Raw genomic sequence first — 22,531 nt, 5'->3', positions numbered from 1 at the left:
GACACGTTTGACAAATTCTACACCTGTGAGGCCATTGCCAAGACTCGACTGTTGCTCAAGTGGTACATCTGCATTGCTTGAGGCCTTGTTTGGCTACAGAATAGATGCTTGCAAGTTCTGCTGACAAATTTCAGCATGATGTCACAAATGGTGATGTAAGCATTGCTCTAGTAACACAAACAGGAGGACTTGCATAGTCTGCTACTCCTCAGCTAGAGCAGCTGCATTTTCAGTTGTTTGCTTGCAGTGTGGCTATTTGCACAGATGTCATGGCACTGTAACAATTGCCATCAGTATTTTTTTAGTGTTACTTCTGTAAGTGTTAACATTAGTGGGCCAAAAGCTCAAATATATATATATAAGTCGAACACAGATATATCGAACCCACATACATGGATACATGGAATTTTCGGCTATATCGAACTCGTAAATTATCCAGTTGAAAATCCTATGTAAAAGTATAGAAATTCGCACGTTTATATCGAACGGTATTTTTACCCGCCATCGGATATATCAAACACCGCGCGAGCTGGAAGGCGCGCTTCAGCCTTCGCGGCACTGCGCCTCCGCCGACACCCGATACGCTAGAAAAACGTGAGGGCGAGAGGGCTCTGTGACGTGCCGTTGTGGCTGTCGGATAATGTGGGTTCCAAGGCGGCTTAAGAAAGACGACCGAACACATTGGAGACCAGGAAGGGACTGCCATACCCTTTTTTTTTGTATTCTTCGAAGCTGCCCGAGCGCGCGCGAGCTCGGCGTCGATCTTCTTCATTTTCTTCGCGCGAAAGCGCGAGACAGAAACCGAGCGTCATCTGCTATCGCTCGTGACAGGCTCAGACTGTACTCCGTTGGGTGCCTTCTCCAACTTGTGGAATGGCTTTTTTTTTTCTCTTTCTTCTCTCTCACTCTCTTTCTCACGCTTTCTCCGCATTACCATTGGCTCGGAGAGCAGGAACGAAGGAGCCGGCGGCTTCCTCCTTTCGCCTTTTCTTTCTTTTTTTTTTTGTTGCTGTTTTGTGAGTTTTGATTGGCCAACCATAGCCCGCGGCTTTCGTATTTGCTCAGCCAACCACAGCTCGCGCCTTTCGTACATCGCTGCTGCCCTCGCAGGTAGCCCGGGTAGCCATCGCCACCATCGCGACTGATCGCGAGCGCTTTGTTGGTGGAGTCCACTTCCGTTAGTTGTCGCATACCACCGCATTCCTCTTTTGCGTGTGTGCATTGCAAAGGCACTGCGAACTGCTTGAATTTTCGACTTCTCGTGTAGCAAGCCAGCGTCAAGAAGCGCAAGAACCTTGACTTTGCGACGAAGTTGAAAGCCATACAGCGTGTTGAGGCGGGCAAAAAAAGTTGGGCGGTGGCGGACGACATCGGGATACCACGGAGCACGCTGAGCACCTTGTTGAAGAACAAGGGAGATATGAAGGCAAAGGCGGCAGAACAGCGAACGTTAGGAGCCTGTCGTGTGCGCGCTCCTGCGACGACGAGCGCATAGGCGACGAGTTTCGGGAGTTGTAGTCCCTCTTCCCGGCTGCCGTACCACCCGAAGTGTCTGCGGACGATTTCGTGGAAGCGGACTGCAATGTTCAGGCTGTTGCGAGCCTCGCTGACGAGGACATTGTAGCTGCGGTCGCAGGGACCTAGGATGCCCAGGCCGACAGCTCAAGTGGCGACAAAGATCATCCGGACGAGGTGGCGGCTACACGCGCGTACTCCGCCGCTGAAGTGGCGGCAGCGTTCGGCTTGATTCGCTGTTGTTGCGGCGACATAAAGGGAGCCGGGCTGTCGCACCTGGACAGATAAGATAAGCAATTTTTTTCCACGCAAATAAAACATTCTGTTGCATCGTGTGTGCGGAATTAGTCGTCATTCTTGAATGCGCCGATTGTAGGTGATCGTCCGCCACTGGTAAGGTCTCGGGACCTGTATTTTTTTATATCGAATTTTTCATATATTATATCGAACTAATTCGCGATCCCCTTTGAGTTCGATATATCTGTGTTCGACTGGGTATATATATATATATATATATATATATATATATATATATATATATATATATATATATATATATATATAATATATATATACCTGCAGCTGTGGCATTTAGGGACATGATCCTGTGACTAAGTAGTGGAACTCCTAAAGCTAGGTGGTGTTGCAACATCCAGCCAAACAAATGAAGGCTGCATTATCAGTTCTGACAATTAAATCTGGCCATTCGGTTTCTTCACTGAAAGAAATGAGAAATGCCGAAAAAAAAAAGCGAGCTATTGTGCCTTTCTACTAGCATGTAGACTGCATAGTGATAGAATAAAACCAGTTTCTCTAAACATAGATGTTCTACATCAAATCTAGATAAGACGCCCCATGGGTTTTGAAGGAAAACTTTTGCCAAGTAAATCCGTAAAAGAAAAAAATTGTTGTTTCGGAGTTCGTAGAGTGCTAAAAGCTCTGGTGGCCATGCTTATGCTGGGCGGGGAGAGGTCATATACGCACCCTTTTCCCGCGGCGAACCAGTTGACAGGTCACCGATTGGATCAAGAGCTTTACAATGGGGATGCAGGGCACGACAGGATGCACCGGCCAGGAAGCAACTAGCTCTCTTGAGACTATGACAGGCGGCAGGGAAAGTTAATGGCAGGCAGTGACACCGCGGAAGAGCCAGGTCGGCTTCGGTTACTTTTGTATGTCATGGCTACCTCGCTTGCTTCCCACGCAGCCTTGCAAGCTTGTTGGGTCGCAGCGCTTATGTTAAAAAATTGTGCGCTACCCGAGCAGATGCTCGGGGAGTCACTGCATTGCTCATCTCGCCCCGCCACGGTGGTCTAGTGGTTATGCTGCTCGACTGCTGACACGAAGGTCGCGGGATCGAATCCCGGCCACGGTGGCTGCATTTTTGATGGAAACGGAAATGTTTGAGGCCCGTGTACTTACATTTAGGTGCACGTGAAAGAATCCCAGGTGGTCGAAATTTCCGAAGCCCTCCACTACGGCGTCTCTCATAATCATATCGTGGTTTTGGGACGTTAGACCCAAGATATTATGATGTTACTGCATTGCCCAGCTCGATATCAACGGCCACACAGGCAGCTGCCTGAGTTGTCGCAACTCGCCGAGCCATCTTTGAGCGATGATCCAGTCAGTTGTCTCGAGTCATCGCACTCGATGAGTGCCCTGCTCCTGAACGGGAATAAATGCATTTATGGAAAAGGTCCGTTCTCTGTCATCGTGTTGTTTCCTCGCTGACTTCGTCGCGGCCGAGTGCGGTTGCCATAGCGTGCATAAGTGGAAGCACGTGGGAGTTATCAGGCCTCACTAGGGAAAGTGCTTAGCTAGCACCTGTGCGAGCCCCCACCTGCTTGATGTGCACCCAGTAAGAGTGCACATCAGCTCTGCACACGCTAAAGCACATGAAATTTGCTTCAGCTTGAAGATGTGCTGAGGTGGCTGGTGGCTTACAGCTATTGAAAACAAATGCTTGTAGCCCACAATTGGTATGCACAGTTTGGCCACTAAGGAAAGCTCACATAGAAACCAAAGGGCCACTTAAGTTAAATGAGCTAACACAATATGCATCCAAAGGAAATGCAACATTATAGGTCTCAACAATAGCTCTGTCACCTTGGGACTTGAAAACTTGGAGGTTGCTCGAGTTTCGCCTTCAAGAGTAGAACGTGATAGCGTAATCGGGATCAGTGCGCATCGCTTCTCAATTGCTAGCCTGGCTTTGGTCATCGGTGCATACCTCGACAGTGCCGTTAGGAAACGAACGACTCTGCGTGTAACATTAACCGTTCCAAACTATCCTAGAATGCCTACTGCAAGTACAGTTAAGTGCCCGCTAAGCTGCAATTCTTCCTTTTGCGAACCAGAGAAGGGCCCACTATGCATTCGTAAGGCAACATGCGAATCTACGCAGCTGCTCACTTTGTTGATGCTTTTGCAGCTGATGATGTTTAAATATGTCTGAGTGCTTTGTAATGGGTGGGCCTTTAAAACACCCACTTGTTGTGCAATTTACATGTTTTGATGCTTGGCACTATTCTACGCTTCTGCCACGCAGCATTACATGCGTTAAAGAAACTCCTTCCACTACATGACATTCATATAGTGTTTTTTTTTTCCCAAAGGAGTTTCAAGCAATAGCATAGCTCTGTCGTAGCACACCTGCTTGTCATGCAGATGGCCTGGGTTCGTTTCTTACTCAAACCGAAGATCTTTTATTATTTATTTTATTTGCATCTTTCTCTATTTTCAGTCACGGACAAGATGATGATTTTTTCCTCACAACCAATGATGCCGATGCCAACACCGTAATTTCTGTGAAATGAGCTTTTTAACGCTATCGTGATAATATTGTTGTAGATGGGTTTGACTGTACTGACTCTGCTTGCCCAGTATACCTTATTGGTGCCACTTGTTGAGCTCACTTGCACAGAGCTCACAACACGAGCAAGCCCATCTTCCTAATGAACACAAACATTGCAAGGTGCTTTCCACAAGTTAACCCACTCACACTGGGAGTCAAGGTTATTACTTATGAATGTATGCAATGCCAACAAACTTATAACTAGTATATAATTTCAGGATTTCATTGTGCCCTCAAGTTGTATTTACCAAAATTGGTAACTACAGGCATTCCCTCTCGTATAGTATTGTGTGTTTTTGTCTCTTTACTCTGCTTATGCTGAATGTTTGCTTATCCTAACTTGGCTACGTCGTGAACTGTTGTTACCTGATTTCATTGTATTTCTCAGGTCCTCTGCATTTTATTTTCTGATGCAGCGTACTACTTCTTTTTAGGAGGTTCCTCTTACAGTTCTTGCTGCAGGAGCGGCTTTTCTTGTGGAATCACCCAATATTGATAAATGAGAGCCCTCTTTTGAGGCTGATGGGGCAGAAGCCTTCGATATAGATCTTTTGGAGTTTGCTCATTGAACGGTGGTTACTGCTGTACGTGAGATTTGTGCTTCCATTTTTCAGGTACTGTGCAGCTCACAGACCTGAAGTTGAAGGCCGAGGCACTGGTATGTTGTTCTATGGCCCAGCATTGTCGTTGTGTGTGCTTCCAGGTAATGGTGTTTGTGTATTTCAGTATGAGCTGGAGCTTCCCATTGAAGTGAAAGCTGGCTGCATTGGTGAGTAGGGCCCTTTGCCGTTTGGGCGGCTGTCGTAACTTGGCTGTGCCGCTTAGGCAAGCTCTCTGTGGACATTCCCTGGCTGAGCCTGTACTCGGAGCCCGTGCTTGTCCACGTGGAGGATGTTCTCATCTTGGCCGCCCCCATTGGTGATGAGCCGTACGATGCAGACAAGGAGCGCCTCCTGGCGAGGGCACGCAAGTCTCACATGCTGGAGCTTCTGGAGCCCACTTTGGCTGAGCTGGGTACTAGATCCTTCAGATCTTCTTTGGCATCACATTGTCGCTGTGCTTTTTTCCCAGATAAACCACGAGGGTTTGTGGAGAACTTCCTTGGGACCATCATGAACAATGTGCAGGTATACTTGTTCTCATCTGCAATGCTGGTGCTGTTTGCTCACACCTGAGATTCCTGCAGGTGTCAGTGCAGAATGTGCACATTCGTTATGAACACACCCTGAGCAGTGCTAGGCAGCCATTTGCGTGTGGCATAGTGCTCCAGTCCCTGACTGCGATCACCACCAGCAGCAAGTGGAAGCCAATTCAACTGGATTTCTCATCCAGGACAATCTACAAGGCAAGTTTACATCATCGTGGGCCACATCATGCAGTCTATGGCTCAACCATACAAGCCCAACAGCTTTTTTATTTTTCATTTTTCATTCAGCCCTGCCACGGTGGTCTAGTGATTATGGCACTCGACTGCTGACCCGAAGGTCGCGGGATCGAATCCCAGCCGCGGCGGCTGCATTTTCGATGGAGGCAAAAATGTTTGAGGCCCGTGTACTTAGATTTAGGTGCACGTTAAAGAACCCCAGGTGGTCGAAATTTCCGGAGCCCTCCACTACGGCGTCTCTCTTAATCATATCGTGGTTTCGGGGCGTTAAACCCCAGATATTATTATTATATTTTTCATTAAGTTAAAAAATGATGCTTGTTGAATATCTCATGGTGGGGCCTCCCTGTAGTGGTGTGGCTGGGGTGACACTGGTCTCATTTGTTCCAGCTAGTCAAGTTGGAGTCCCTCTCTGTCTACTGGAGCTATTGCCACTCAAGTGATGACCTTATTCGACGTCAGCTGCCATCGGTCATCTGGAAGGTAGCAAATCAAATCTCTTTTTAACCAGATGGGATCTAGATAAACCATTTGCATGGCTGCCTTTTATGCAAGCAGCTTAGTCATTGTATTTTCAATTGACAAATTACCTTAATGAGCACTTCAAGTTGTGGACTTTGTTTGAACTATCAAAAAGCTTACCAAGTAATGTGAAGTATGTGCAAGGAGCAGTTTCTCTTCAAACTGATGCTGCTGCAGCAGCAGTACTCTCGCTGCAGTTGAAGTTGTGTTCTAGAGAGGAAGGAAAGAAGATGACTTTTAAGGGCTTGTGTGACTTTTAAGGGCTTGTTTTTCTTTGTTAGACACAATATTAATGAGAATATGGTCTGTTAATTCTCATTAATATTGTTCTTGGGAGGGTAACACGAAACAAAGGCAGCACTTGAACTGATGCTGAACACTATCAGATAGACGTGCCTGAACTCAAATTGAACTTCAATAAAAAAAAAAAATGCAACGGTTACTGGTTTAGCATGAAATGGTTCACGCATATAGGCAAGGATGGATGGCTAACAGATAAGCCATTGTGCAATATAATTACTTCTTTAGTCTGCACATCCCACTAACTGATTGCTGCAGCACTGTGTGTGAGGATGGCCATAGTTGGTGAATACCTACGGCCGCCTATGCCTAGACACTTCTGTGCTTGGCCATGCCAGTTGTGTGCCAGTGATCTTTTTTTCGAAATCTCAAAGCTGCAACGGGTTCTTCGCATGAAGGACTTCAATTCTCCCATTTGACTTAACTGCCTAACCCCACTAATTAAAAAGTTAATTAACTTAACTTTCTTAATTACTGTCCCGAATGATGTCATTAAACATCTTAAGATGCCTGCGGCTACAGAAGAATAAACTGTGAAGGCATCAAACAAATATCGCATTTCCCTGATTTTTGAGAATTTTGGACACATTTCTTGAAACACCCGGTATATATGTGTTTCCTTCAATGAAACCTTCAATTGTTAGTACATGCTTGTCCTGTGGCCTTCTTCATCTTGTCTCACATTATTTTGCACTCTTTAATCGTCATGAATTACCAGCTCGCTCAACAGTCTGTTAAACTTTTTTCGTAATGAGGATGACAGGAGATGCCCGCGGTTTGTTGGAATGTCAACTTGTTAATGAGACGACGTTCTGCAGGAGATACATGTTATGGGCAACGGCAGTTTGTTGCAGTGGCAGTTAGGAGTCACGTGTTGATGTGGTGGGTAACAGTTGACATCATGCCCAGGGAAGGTTGGCTGACATCGAAAGAAGAATGAAATTCTTCTATGAGGCACAGAAGCTGGGAATGCTGGACTTGTTATAAGGTTATCAGCAACGGAGGAACCGAACGCATACCTAGACAGTGGATCTAGTGTAGACATAGCACTGAGCATACTGTAGCTGATGCAGTACATGTCGTTGGGCACATTCATAATTTGCAAGTTGTCGATAACTTTCACATGTCCAAGACATTCCTCGCAGAGCAGCATCAAAGGGTGAGCGAACGGGTTGCAAACGAAAATGGTGCTGGAGCCCTGTGTAATGTGCACAGTCGCAAAAGGTAGCTGTGAACCATTTCAAGCAAGAAAACAGTCAGATGGAGGAATTAGCACAACGACATCTGAGTGGCCGCTGCAGTGCAACTGTTGATGTGTTAGGAGGAAAATGAGTATTGGCATTGACGAGCAGCTTACCCAGGAGGTGGGTATTGTTGGCGAGCATGCAATCTAATGGCGGTAAGACTTGTGTTTCGGCTTGGGCGCAATGAGCATGAAGAAATTACATTGAATTTGATGTATTATAGAACGTTCTCAATGACAACATGAGAAGTGCAAGTGGCTAAGGGATGAATAGGCTGAGCACTGGCTGTGCGGAGAGAGAGTCCAGAAAGTAGCGTCAGGACTTTTCAAAGGGAATGGCAAAGCTTTGCGTTCATAACACATATGGCGGCTCCCGCGTCCACGAGTGCAGATGTGCGAACACCATCAACAAGCACTGTTATCACATTCAGCTGACTGCGCTGAGGACTTTCATATTTTGACAGTGTTGCAGCTTTGCCTCGTGGTCTGCAACGATTACAGTAAAACCTCGGTGATACGAATCTCGCGGGGTTACCAAAAATATTCGTATCATGCGAAATTCGTATCACCAGAAAACATGGAAAATTAGTATGCGACAAAATAAAGTTGGTATGCATTTTGATTAAGTGTTTCTCAAGGCCGCAGCGACGTCATGAACAGCTCTGAATGATTGCCAGTAAAGTTTTTAGACGTCAACGATCATACTTGTACTCGTAAATATACGTTGCATGCGCGCGAGTGTAATTAATGAACCAGATGTGTTGTGCCCTAGCCCCTTCCTAATCTTACTACGCTTTTCTGCATTACACCGGAGTACTGCGGTGAAAGTGACTTAAGAAGCACTTTGCACATGATAGACAGAGGTCAAAAACCTTCACCAAGACCATCCGCTTCGTCTCTTGGGGGTATTCGTCCACCTTTAATGGAACTTCATGACGGACCCGCAGCCCAAATTTCAGTCTTGATTCATAGAACGTGTGATTGTGTGGACATGGCTTGCATCGACGTGGCAGGCATGTATTAACACAGTACAAAGACGCTGCTACCTCGAGCACAGGAGCACGCATCAATGAGTCGGAAAAAAAAAAAATAAAGCGTGACGTCGACGTCATCTGTAAACTAAACGCGAAGGCGCCTAAAGGCCTCCAAGATTTGCGCACACTATCTCGGAGGCAACGACGCACCGTTGATGGTCGTGCAGCGCGCATGCCCGCACCCGCGCGTGACTACCGCGTCTTCCGCGACAGCGTGGGCAGCACCTGTTCGTACCTTTGCGCTAGTGTACGTTCGTATCAAACTTCGCGGGGTGCAAATCGGTTCGCAACAACCGTACTCCAATACAATGCCGGCTAGTGGGCATTGGCCGGGACCACAGAAAAATTCGTATGACCCCGAAATTCGTACCAGCCGTGATCGTATCACCGAGGTTTTACTGTAGTTTTCTTCTTCCCGAACTGCAGGACGAGACCACGTCAGTGATAATGAGTGGTGACGTGGAGATGGTGAATGGTGGTGGGTGGTAGGCGCAGCACTGTAAGGAGCAGCTTGCAGGAGCAGCTTGTCACAGATGTCGCAACGCTAGGCACTGGATTGTTGTAGCAAGTGAATGTGACTGGCGTAGCTGCATGCAATCCATATTGGCCAGCCATCCGATGTATGCTAACTGTTCGCTGTGGCAGGTCCCATCAACATCACAGGACACTTAGAACAGGGTGGCTGGTGCAATGACTGCATGGTGGGCAGCAGTTGGGGCCTAGCCATGACGTTGTCATAGGTGTGAGTCACACTAGGAGATAGTTGGGGCCTATTGATGACTTCTGCGTAGCTGAGTGGAGCCATTGCAAATATTTGTTGGGGCCTGGCAACGACTTCGGCATAGCTCAGTTGTGGAGACATTGGAAGATGTTGCTGGTGTATAGGCTTGACCTGAGCGATTTTTTACCCATTTGTGTGGCGGAACAAAACTGGACTCGGACTATTGTACATATTGCAGCAGACGTTACGGAGAGAGTTGGCGCGCAACTTCCTTATGGACAAACGCCTTCATGTCTGCGAGCAGCATTGACAGGTTAGGAGTGGTAGACAAAACAGAAAAAAAAAGTTCATTGCATGATGAAGGGCAAAGGGTCAATGATGTCTGCCTGTGTAGCTCTGGCAGAGTGTACTAATGTCTGCTACTGACTCAGGATTCTTTGTGAGCAGCATGTTGAAGGCATCGTCACCTATCCCTTTCATTATGTGCCTGATTTAGTCTGACTCCAACATCGTTGCATTGACTCTCATGCACAAGTCCAAAACGACTTCAATGTGGCTGGTGAATGATTCACCCGGCTGCTGTGTGAATAGTTGCAGCTTGCGCACAGCGGTGCAGCTGAACACAGCTACTAGAGACATCGGAATGTCTGCCTCCTGGCTGTACCAAAGGCTGGCCACACCCGCAAGGTAGAAAAGCATGTGACTGAGTTCGGCGGGGTTCCTCCACTTGTTGTTGGCACTTACTCTCTTGTGCATACAGGTCCCGTCCTCAATGTTACTGTTGTCTGCATTGCTGAATATAAGTAGGGGTGTGCTAATAGTGAATTTTAGAATCGAATACGAATTGAATAGGCAGGACACTGAATCGAATACTATTTGAATAGTTTTTGAATCGTAAGGCAACCAGAATGGTAATGTAACCGTTTTCAAAACGGCCCAAAAATTCCACAACATTTTATTTGAAACAAATATTCACTAGATTTAACAAAGGAACATTACAATTACTTTTAGCCGACAAAATATACCACAATTTTGTAAATTGAGGGTGACTCGTTTACAGCTGCAACTAGAGCCTTACAAATATTTTGTAACTGCGGGTTGAAATACAGGTGCGACTATTCGCAATGTCTGCGCTAGCATAGGGACATATAGGACGTGCAGATGCATGCCCCATGCTGCTTCCACCGGAGGAAGTCATAAGCTGCACAGAAATGGGTATGAGACCAAAACACTTGCCCGAATGATGGAAAATGCTAAATGCTCGCGACCTAATTACTTGCCGCAGTGTGAAAGGTTACATTTCAGCTCCGCTACCCGCTGAAATCGTGCAAAAACACTTATCTGTCGCTGTCGTTCCACAGCCCTCGAAAAACACGTCCTTCCTCGCTGCTCATTCAACGCGCCATCCTTGCATTGGCAGTGCCGATGGCTCTTGCGTTGGCAGCGCCACTGTTCGGTTGTTGCACAAGTCTCTGAATTGTACTTCGTTAACGTGACACAAATCCTGGCTTTGCAGCGTTAGGCTTTGTGTTCACGTCGCATGTGGAATATTCGGTGGTATCCGCCTCATTCACTCTTTGTTTTCGACATCGTGCACGTGCGCATGGAGCAGCCCCTATGACGTGCAGCTTTGTGGCTTTTTTATGTGGACAACTGTGTAGTCACTACCGAGGAGATGTCAGATTAGGTACTGATGGTAACTGTCCGAGGCCACGGTGACGACATCGGTGGATCTTTGGAGGTCAACTCGTCACGTGCTTTGCCATCTTGCGCCGCGAGTTCGCTAAACTGTGGCCTCCGCGATTAGCTCCGGCAACACGCCGTTGTGTTGCCGGAGCCAGTTTTGAGGGCCACGGCAAGCCGATGACAGAGCAGCGTTGATGTCCTATGAATGTGCAGCATTGCCATCCCTCACGAAAAAGCAATAGAGATAACGCAGTTTTTTGCTGCTAAATAAATGTTTTGGGTGAGCTCTGCCTTCAGTTCCCCTTTTGTTTAATTTGTGCGTTTCTTTTTCGAATTTTCGTGCTGGAACTGCATACAACGAAAACCTGTTTTTAACGAATGTTTTGGGAATTTGTCAATTTCGTTATATCCAGGTTTAACTGTATTTCATTTACGACAAACGTTTTGCTGTTTCATTGAAACTAAAAAAAAAAAAGACATTTTGGTGCTCTTTGGCCAAACCAAATGCCCTTGCGCCATTAAAAGCCAGGTATCATCATACTCACCATCGGGAACACCTTCCGTACGTTGGTTGTCATACCAAATGAAGTGACATAACAACTGGCGATCCTGGCAGGCTCACCACTTATTATGTCATATCTGAGGAGCGCTTGCGAGGGATGGAAATTGAGAGAGAGACGGGAGTTGGAGGTGGCACGGCAAACACACTTTATCCTTGACAACACGGCCAAACCTCACATAAAATTCACGCACTCAAAAATACATATAAATAACTAACTACAACAGTGCTCTTTTGACAAACTGAGTTTCTGCTGCACTGACAGTTTGGCCACACTGGCCCCGCAGTAGCGTCCAAAAAGGATCGTTCTTACTTTTCGTATAGTTGGTGCAGCGTCGACTCCCTCGTCGTCCGTGTTGCGTCGCGCTCACTGTCGATGCTGTTGCTCCAGTCCTGCAGTCGTCGATGCTCAGCAGCAACTGGACGAACCACTTGATGCCTGTTTCCCGATCGTCATCATGGCTGACACAGAAGCAGACGGATTAGGCCTTGCTGCCTCCTCGGTCCCTTGTTGCTAATGTGTCTGTGGCCCATTGGATGACGTGGCACCCCGGGGACTGTCCAGTGGGTACAGGCCATTCTGCCAACGTAGGTGGAGCATTGCAGATGCTCCAGGACCCGCTGTGACACGGATGCTGCAAGTCCGTGGTAGCCTTTCTCAGTCATCGCCGAGGTCGACATAGACTCATGGTGCTGCACCTCCGGACCTGGCACTCGCCGCTTTCTTCACCCGCTAGACGCTGGCTTCTTCATGCTGCTTCAAACGGTGCCCCCCCCAGACAATTCCCGTTCCTTCTTCCTAGGTTTTTCTCCACAGCTCGGGTCGCGTGCCGCGAGCCCTCCTCTGGCCAATCACATGTGTGGACATGTCAGAGGTGCATACCATTGAGGAATTTCCCGCTCCTCGTGTACCATCGGAACTTTCCGTCGTTGGGCGCGTGCCTCATGCCCTTTATTCATGACAACATCCAAATGGAACAACATAAGCATCTTCAGAGGTTGGCACTCAGGTTTGGTCCCTTTTCGAGTTCATTATTTAGGGACTACTCTCCTGCTTCGTGTGAAGAGGTGTCCAACATAACCTGGTGTCTTGTTGTCGTAGAGGCTTGCTATCATAAAGGTTTCATGGTTTATTTGGTGGCGTGGCATATAAATGAACACGTTCTTCTGACACCTTATTAGTGGAGATCTCTTCATCATGTGTGCTTTTCTCACTCTGCCTAACAGTGAATGCAGTGATTGTTTCTTCTGTTAAAGCCTGCGCACTAGGGAGTGCAATTGTGAACTGGCGACTGTGCAGTTATCAGCCAAGTAGCACTCTGCTGATTTACATGGGAGCGCAACTTCATAGTGACCGTTTCAGAAACTGATTGTTTCGTTGAACTTCTTTTGGACGATATTTTCCTGCTTTGAGGATGTCTCTTTAAGAGTGGTGACAGAAAATTTGTGAACCTCTGTTTATTGCTCTTAATCAGTGGCTACTGACTCGTTAAGAGCGGCAACGAAACTCATTTGCCCCAGCGCGAGACGAATGTTTAATTATATGCTCGTATGTTACGGCCGGAGGCACTTTCGATTTCAAAGAGCACTCGGTGACCCCGTGATGTAGTCAGCCTACGCGTAAACAAATACTATCAGTTATTGTGATAGCAATTATATGGACAGTCTTGGCTGGAAAATGTCCGTCCCCGTCGCCGTCATTCACCGTATATGTATAAGTATGTATATATATAGAAAAACCACAAAGAAAAAAAATCACAGCATATTCACGGAGTGAATGATGATGAGTGGGCGAAGCTGCGGAGGTTCATCGGTAAGCCGTGAATCTTCCGTGAATTCTGCCCAGTACATCATCACCGACGTGAGATCGGGCGCGTTTATACTAAAGGTTCGATGAGTTATGACGACTTGCAGCTCACTTTAATTTTACATGTACGCTGTGAATTTTCATTGTTTAGAAAACCATTGCTTTAGAAAAGCATCTGGCGTCTTTCGTTAAGCAGCTGGCGTCTTTTCGTTTTGCTTTAGAAACATCTGGCGTTCTTTCGTTTTGCTTTTACAAAACATCTGGCGTCTTTCGTTGGTTTATTTCATCAATCAACGGCGTTTTGAACAAAATTTTTATTGTTTATTCACGCACAGGAGAAATCTCACCAGGCAAGGTAAAGAATGGCTGCTAATGGGAATGAGAGACAGAAGAAGTCGGCTTTTAGCTAACGCTGCGAATTTTTTATTGTTCAACAACGCACAGGAAAAATCTCCCACCGGCACCACCTTGGAGGTCAAAGCGTAAGACTGGTTACGCACTACGACTACGACTACGAGGGACGAACGGGTGCCGCCTTAAGGAGCTTCGCCCCTAAAATAATTCAGAAATCCTTTCCGACGTGCAGAATCGAACGGGCGACCTCTCGCTTTGCAGCCCGTCGCGTTAGACGTTAGGCCATGACACCACCATCTTTCAGCCTGCTAACGGCGAGCTATTTATATACACCATGTAAGTCAGCATGCTTTCTTAGTGGCCACATAGACGGCGTGACATGCGCGCGTGTGGCGTGCTTCAAAGATCATCGCCCCGCTCCTGCGAACGCCGTTGCTCTTCGCTCTACAGGGCGTGGTCGCTTTCGTGCGCTTATCTCGAGGAAAGAAGGGGCGGCCGGGGGGGTGCTTCGCTTCGCTCGCTGCAGCGGCCGCGTTTGCGAAAGGAGCGCGCTGTTCAAACAGAAATAAGTAACAACTGTGACAATTAGTTCGCGCTCGTCTTGTGTGTACCTGTTTGTTCGTTTCGTGCGTCCTGCTTTATGTTTGAGTAGTGCGCTTCAAGTGTCGAGCTGTGACGCATTAGTTCGCGCTCGTCCTGTGTGCGTCCTTTTCGTGCGTCCTTTGGGCTCGAGCGACGCGCTGGCAATTTCGAGCTACTTTCTGTTCTTCACGTTACATTACAATTTATTGCTATCGCATTCATTGCTTTGCCGTTGTGGCGAAACTGTGACTTTTTGTCAGCGCTGCTGTTTCGTCTGCTGGGTTGAGCGTTGCTAGTGTTTGTTTCCTCAATCATCAAACAACGCTGCTTATCTATGCGGCGATGGACGAAAGAGCTGGGAGGAGTGTAAAAATTAGTCAGAAAAGCTCTATTCACTTCGCGAATCTCGTCAGTGGCAGCGATTTACTCCTTGTCGTTGTTGTCCAACTGAGGCGACATTTTCCGTGAGGCTTGGAGCAGCCGCAGCACTAGACGTGCTGAAACATTATAGCTTCGATCGTTTGTAAAGTAGCAGGTTGAGAAGTGACGAAGGAAGCAGTGAAATCACAACATTGGTGCTCTGTAACAGTGTTTATGTGTAACATGCAAATGACGTGATGAACGCTTTACTGGCTCGTATTTAGATTGGGCAACGCAGCGTTCTCAAAACATACCAGTCCCACGTACGCACGTTGAAACGCCGAAGCAGTTATCCGTCCACTAAGCACTACGGTCCCAGCAGGAGAGAGCTTTAGTTTGTCTGTAGACTTCCTAGCGTTTGATGATACCTGGTTACCGGAGCTGTTGATGGCTGCAGGAGTAGCAGCAGCCGCGGAGCCGGTAGCGACATTTTATGGCGTTTTGTCCAACTACGATAACTTTTTTTTTTCTGTTTTCTTTGTAGCGTTGGTGTTCTTGTCGGAAAAAAAGCAATGAAAATACTGTGAGTTGCTACTTATCTCACTGCTTATGCTTTACACAGAGTCAGTAAGCGGGTAAGTCGCTGCAATGGTATTTTGTAGGTCTCTGGTTATGCTTTGCATCATCAGGTGTCGCCACCAGCGTTGTCCGTCTCATACATGCCTCCGGTAACCCGGCCAGAACTCATGACGTACGTTGTTTACAAAAAGGCCCCGCTCGATGACATCATCGCTTTCTGCTTCTATTTCAGATTCGGCACTTTCACTAACTTCAAAGCTCAATTAAAATACTTTTTAGGCTGTATTTGTGGCTGATATTGTACAGATATCACCTATATGCACCCATTAGTGTGATGCAACAGTCAAATTGTGTCCGAATTTTCGTGTCACCACTCCTTTGACAACACCAATGGCGCCCAGCTCCCAAAACCACTGTAATGGATGAGAGAAGTCATAGTTCTCGTGCATGTCTGTTCATAGTATGCAGATATGACTGCTTGTGTGATTGCTAGCCTGTTGCTTGAAAGATGATAGGCCTCAACCAATTGTGTTGATAGTGATTAAAAATCTGTTATCAGTGTCCCACCTGACTGGACTGTTGTTGGGCATCAGTTTCCACAACTGGTTGGATGTGATTGGGAGGCTTACTCTGGGTTGTCAAGTGACATTTGGAGAAACAACTAAAACGGCCAATGGTTCGCCTTCAGCAATGATGACTTGCAGAAACTTGTTTTTGTCATTTCAATAATTTCATCACACATGAAAGGAACAACAACAACTTGCACTTGGACTGATCTGTTGTCGTGTTGACCACCAGATCCATCTCAATTGGAGGTAACCTGAGCTTCTTACAAACGTCTTTTTATGGGAACATTCTCCAACTACTGTTGTCCATAACACCACATATGTAACAGCAGTGTGTCGGTTTCATGAGCCAAGTATGGAAAGTCTGAAGAAGGATATTGTTGGCAAGTCCAGTAGCTGTGCCATTTGTAGTGACATGCATGACAGCACCTCAAGTACTTTGGCTTGCTGTACTTATTCTCACTCGCCCTACACATTGTCGATGCATAATGATGTTTCATCGTAAAGCTTCTGCAGGGTTGATACGTTGCTTGACAACCTTACGGGCTTTAGTGTGCAAAGCATTTTGAGATGTTTCTGCTCTATTAATGCCACATTTCTATATCGCTTTAATATGTCCTGTGCATCATGGTACAATGATTGAGCGGCTTGAATTCCGGTGGTTGCTTGAGCAGTGTTTCTATCGGGAACGGAAGTGAGATAGTGGAATTGATTCATGGTAGATAAACTTGGGTTCATGTGCACGGAACGTTGCAACACGTCCCGAAACGGCTGCTGTCAAGTAAAAAATTTCTAGCTTGTGCAGTCGTGCACGTTGATGTCACATAGGTTTCCTTTCGGAAGTCGCTGGTTGTTTTTCATCAGCTGGGTCAAAGATGGAAAGGCAACCTTGAGTCTGTCCATGTGGTGTATGATTAAGGCCAAAGCACTGGTAGCAGCATCTTCATATTACATGCCGCCTGGTCGTCCATTTTGAAGGTTTTCAGCTCATTATTAAGTGCAGATAATACTCTCTTCCCTTCCATTAATTGGCTGTGGAGTACATGATGTGTAGAGAGCTGAAATTGTTCAGATTGGATAAGTTGGTTCATCTCATTTAGAGTCCTTGTGCTCTGGGATCGGTGAGATGCCCGCTTGTTCTTGACACGCTCCATGACAGTCTAGTTGCAGACAGACATTCCAAATTGGAAGCAACAGCTCGTGTGGATGAAGGCTGACTTTCCGAGTCTTTGGCACCAAAATACAATGTAGAAAAAGTCCCCTTTCTGCAGTGTTTGTTGGCGCTTAGCGTGATACCATCCAAACACGATGTCCACTCGTCAAGCTGCTCCTCATCTTCCTTGTCGCGCTGTCCATGCAATGTGCAACAACTGTAACGTGGGCAGTGCTCCTCCCCTTGTGTTGATTGTTTTGGGGGAGACTGAACAAAATTTGTGCTGCCGAGATTTTCAGCCAAATTGATAGATAGGGTGCTGAAATCGGTAGACACAACCATCATTTTAGGCGGAAGCTAGCAGAAAATAATGGATATAATGCATTTTTCACAAACTGCCCCGGCTAGCGGCCGTGCGGTGAACTAGAAGAGGTGTTGTTTAGTGATGTTTAACATCCTGGAAATGGGGGTGTGCCAACTTTGCTAGCCACGTCTCTCAACCTGCTCCACTCCCGCCAGGGGCGTAGCCACGTTAGGGCACACCCGGGCCCGTGCCCCCCCCGAAATTTTTTTTTGCCATAGCATACAGAGCAGAAAATGACACTCGACCACATCTGCCTGCTCGTCCCCACTATAGATCAAGGAGGTGCCCCCCCCGAAAAAAATTTCTGCCTACGCCCCTGACTCCCGCAACGGTTCTTAGAAACTGCTACGAATGGCACCGGCAGCTAACAATGCCCCTGGATGGGGTAAACCTCCTTAAGAGTAGGGCCGCTGTCGTGTGCTCGTGACTGTTAAAAAAATATGTGAAATAATCAGAACATTTTCCCTGTGGAATGTCAATGTTTTCACCATTTTTTCCTATTTTTGCTCGGTATCCCTTTAAATGAAAAAGTGGAACTTTCTTAATGTGGCTCTAAGAACAGTCAGCTTTGCCCACTATTGACTCTAATCACTAGCTTGCATCAGCTGCAGCAAGCTATCTCGCCCACATGCATTCAGCTCGCATGTTGTGACTCTGCATTGGGGGCCAGGGTTGCCAGGTTTGGCTACTTTGTGCCAATTTGGCGACTTTTATAGACTGGTGGCGGCAAAAAAAATGTCTTTGCTACTTGGATACTTTTTGGCTATTTTCTCGTTCGCTTGATTTGAACCAAATTATCACTTTGTTGTGATGTTGCCGCCACTGGCATTCGAGTATGTGGTGTCGAAACATGGTGATCAAGGCGTTTTCCCAGCTTTCAAAATTGAATTTGGTACTTGCATTACGCAAAAGAAAAGACTTTTGGATAGGTGCCTGGGGGGAACGGTTGCATGGGGCCTTATTGTGCAGACCACCTATTGCTGACTTTAAACTGATCGGAAGGGAAAAATTATGGCAGCTTCTCACTAGTGGTGCCAAGCCTGCAGGAAGAGTGGAGCATTTCTATCTATCTGCCCGCCTATGTCTGGGTGCTCTCGTGATCGCCTCGTTAACTTAGTGTAGACCAAAAATGGCATGGGAAGGTAAGAGGGTTTGATGAATATGACTGTCTGGTCATGACATGAATAACATGAAAATCCTGTCACATATGTCGTCAAACCCTTTCCTCCAGACACATGTGGCTCATACCCGTTTACCAAGGGCCGAGGTATACGGGTATGCGCCACAGGTTATTGGCAGTTTGCATCTACGAAGGAATGGGGAGAGCAGACATTGGCAATTTAAATGACAGGTCTTTAAGAAAAACCGACACCGGCAGTGTTGACCCGACGAATGCAAAGAACAAAAATTAGGATTCCAGCGGGAATCGAACCCAAGCGTTCTGTGTGGCAGTCAGGTATTCTACCACAGAACCACGCCAGGTCTAGAAACTGCTTTAGAAAAAAGACCATATGCAGGCATAATGTAGTGCTGGCTATATAATTTTATAACAAAGCAATAAACACTACACATGTACTCCTTTGATACAGGCATCATGTCGGGTGAACGTCAGTTGTGGTTCCAGTGTTGGCTCGGCTTTCATAGCAGTTTAATAAACATTACATTTGTATTCCTATGATTCAGCAAGCTATATTCAATTGTTCCTCGACCCTGGAGGAATACGCTAACAAAAGTTAGGTATGATATTTACATCATCACACCGTAGCGTGCACTGCGTTTCGATAACACAGACGTCTGTGCTCTAACGTGAGTGCTGATACTATATCAGACCATAAGTTACCATTTAAACATCATTGTAGTCGGCGTGCCTCGTAAGCCCACGATATGCAAACAACTCCTGCATTTACTAAAACATGTCGATCCACCTCATAACACTTGGCTCAAAGCCAAAAAATGTAGTAGAGGACCACTGGCTGCCTGTTTCGCATGAAACCCATTCCCACAAGGTGTGAGATCTGCCGAATTTTTCTTTCTTTCTTCTCCTTCCTTCTCTCTCTCTCTGTTTCTTGTATCTCATTTTTTATCTGTTTCTCTCTCTCTGTCTTTCTTTGTCTTTTTATGTCTTTATTCTTCTCTATTTTTCTTTCTATCGCTTTCTTCCACGTGTTTCATGTGCTGCACTTCGCTGAGAAGAGCTTTTGTTGAACACTCACACTTGCTGTAGTCGGCAGTTTTGCACGACACAGCACAAGTTACCGATAGCTTAAACAGCTTCGCTGTTAAAAGGACCGTCGAAAGTGCTCCGCATCAACGATGCTGTTCACTCATCGACATAAGAAATAGAATGTGTGACGAATTTTCTGTGTTATTTCTTCGAATTAGGCCCAGACGGTGACTCGGGAGTATTAACTGCTCAGGCTTGGTCATCAGCCAAGAAACGATTGTGAAAGGGACTACAATTTATGCTTGAATCACAGCAACTGTTCATCCAGTACTCATTTTTATACTTTACAATGCACAGGGTGCTGAGATGGGACTGCCTCCTTTCTGGCATTTCTTTTTCTTTCTGCGGAGACATCCGTTAGCCAGATTTAATGGTTACAACTGATACTGTAGCGTGAGAACATTGTACATATAAGCAATTCACTTCACCTTAGAAGGCATAGTGATGTTCACAGTGCAGTGGATTTTTATTGTTATGTCTTGTATAAACGGTATTGTTAGATCTGGATTTTACTGTAGTTCTGAGAAGCTGTCGAAATCAATGCTGGTGTGGAGGATGCCATGCATCTTGTTATGTTTTCTTTTTTTTGCCCTTCTGACGTTAAGACTGCCACTGAATTTTCAAATGTAGTTCATCTTTAGTGTCTCTTGAAGAAGATTATGGCATTTCATCTAAGCCCTGTACTTACATTGCCTGCTACAATGCAACTTTATTCAAACCATTATGTGAGGGTGGTTTTCAGAACTCTATTTTCTCAACTTGGCTGTCATATTAATTAATGTGGTAATTAATGTTGTAATGTACCGGTTTGCTAATGTATTGATGTAATGTTATGTATTGACATTTTTCTTACAGAACCTGATGAAGAAGGCTCTTCAGACATTTAGCATTGGCGATGAGGAATTTGACTTTGGTATGTACTTGACGTGCGCTCAGCTGGAGTTGCTTATTTGAAGGAATTTCCTTTTTCTGTCAGTTCTCAAGCCAATATCAGCAAAGGTCAAGATAATCTTCAACAAGTCGCTCGAGTCCACCGTCCCAAAGCTTCTTGTAGATGTTCTGCTACAAGATGTGGCACTGCAGTTATCTCGGCAGCAGGTGAGGCTTATATTGCTGCATGAAGGGCGTACCAGGTTTGTGCTGGCTATTACAGCTAAACCAGAACAAACACATTGGGCAACAGTAAGGCTAATTGCAGTGTTACCAACCAATCTTTGAAAAATACCCCACGTCACAGTCAAAGTTATCAGAGTTTACCATACAACGTTTCCTAATTACCCTAAATTTTACCCTACGCTTAAAAGTAATGCAGTGCAATAATAATAAGGTACAGACTATACTTCACTGTACGACATGCAGACGTGTGATGGCAGTGAAGTCGGTAGCGACTTGAGCGGTTTGAAAATTAGTTTCAAAGAGGGACTAAGGAACATGAAACACGGGAAGAGAAAAACGTTCCGGTATTTGTACGCAAAGAGCGTTGACTCACAGTTGCCAAAAAAAATTTGCGCAGCTTGCACTAAGTCGTGGGTTACAGCAGAGCTGCTGGGAACGTTTCATCCTCTCTTGTTGAGGCTCAAGGACGTACGTCATCCACTAAGAGCCACAAGATGGTCAAAGACATACATTGCCAGCATATTTAAAATCATTTCTCTTGCTTGGCATGTGCTCCCTCACTGCGGGTATACGTGGAATTTTTTTCTTGCGCCGATGTCTCTCCGTTTTTTTTTTAACTACAGCGGTGTGCCGGCTAGTTTGGGTTTCGTGCTTTGGCCGGTTCCCGCTTGTTGCGCCAGCAAGACTGATGGCTTTCTGGTTTAGAACCTTCAAAAGGGGACCGATTCGTTTCTCGTTTATTGCTTCCTGGTATGCGATTACAGTCGAACCCACTTATAACGATGCCACGTATAACGATCTATCGGTTATAACGACCATGTTTGGGTGCACTTACGATTTTCCAATGCTAACCATTCAAGCTGCGTCCACATATACGAACATTTTTCAAAGCCTCCTACTTTTACAACGAACACTTCAGATACGGTCGCGATAAAAATATGGCACATACGAAGCGAAAAAAAAAGTTAAAACAGGCCTTCTAAAGCGTGAGAGGGGCGCGTGCTCGCGCGTGCCCCGCTCCAATTTACTAAGATATCCCTGATCGGCGAGCACCACACGCAGATTTCGGACGCTGCGAGCGAGGTCGCTCACTTTCCAGCCTTTTCTTCAGGGGCAGAATGGCAGCGAGGAAAAAAAGAAAAAAAAAGAGGCAGCATGAAGCCTTGCGGTCAGCTTTCGCATGGTAACCTTTCCTGACGCCGTTCTCTGCAGCTACGACCGCCTACGATGAACCAAACAATGCCTTGGAACGCAAGAAGGCATAAATACAAGAAGTGATAACAGCGATAACTTTCCATCGCATAAAGGTTCACTGCGTCTCTAAACTCGTCCACGCCACAATGTGCTGCAAAAGGTCGTCCGTCTTTTCGGTAATGGCAGGGACCGGTCGATCGGTGATAACGACTTCCGCGCGATTGCGGCGACGCCTTCGCGGATAAGCATCAGAAAAGAGCGAAGGCGAGGTGGTGGCCGTCGATGAACGCGCAGTTATGACTTATAGCCGACAATCTTATGTCACAGTCATCTGTGGATATCTGCTTGGCTGCGCGTGTGGCGTACGCCGTACACTGTGCGGATTGACGGCGGTACGAGCGCGCCATGCTG

General features: G+C 46.3%; 1 protein-coding gene across 1 annotated transcript in view; it reads left to right on the top strand.

Moving 5' to 3' along the window:
• The first annotated feature begins 4,368 nt into the window (after window positions 1–4,368).
• Window positions 4,369–22,531, top strand: part of LOC119397704 (intermembrane lipid transfer protein VPS13A) — a 1,038,245-nt gene continuing 1,020,082 nt past the window's right edge. Inside the window, exons 1-9 of the mRNA XM_037665124.2 lie at window positions 4,369–4,372; window positions 4,966–5,030; window positions 5,099–5,141; window positions 5,198–5,386; window positions 5,444–5,499; window positions 5,559–5,717; window positions 6,147–6,239; window positions 20,666–20,723; window positions 20,787–20,908. Of these exons, the coding sequence (XP_037521052.1) occupies window positions 4,369–4,372; window positions 4,966–5,030; window positions 5,099–5,141; window positions 5,198–5,386; window positions 5,444–5,499; window positions 5,559–5,717; window positions 6,147–6,239; window positions 20,666–20,723; window positions 20,787–20,908 (789 nt within the window). The remainder of the gene's footprint in view (window positions 4,373–4,965; window positions 5,031–5,098; window positions 5,142–5,197; window positions 5,387–5,443; window positions 5,500–5,558; window positions 5,718–6,146; window positions 6,240–20,665; window positions 20,724–20,786; window positions 20,909–22,531) is intronic.

Source organism: Rhipicephalus sanguineus, chromosome 6 (assembly GCF_013339695.2).
Source record: "Rhipicephalus sanguineus isolate Rsan-2018 chromosome 6, BIME_Rsan_1.4, whole genome shotgun sequence".
Lineage (NCBI taxonomy): Eukaryota > Metazoa > Arthropoda > Arachnida > Ixodida > Ixodidae > Rhipicephalus > Rhipicephalus sanguineus.
This window is presented reverse-complemented; position numbering and strand designations above follow the sequence as displayed.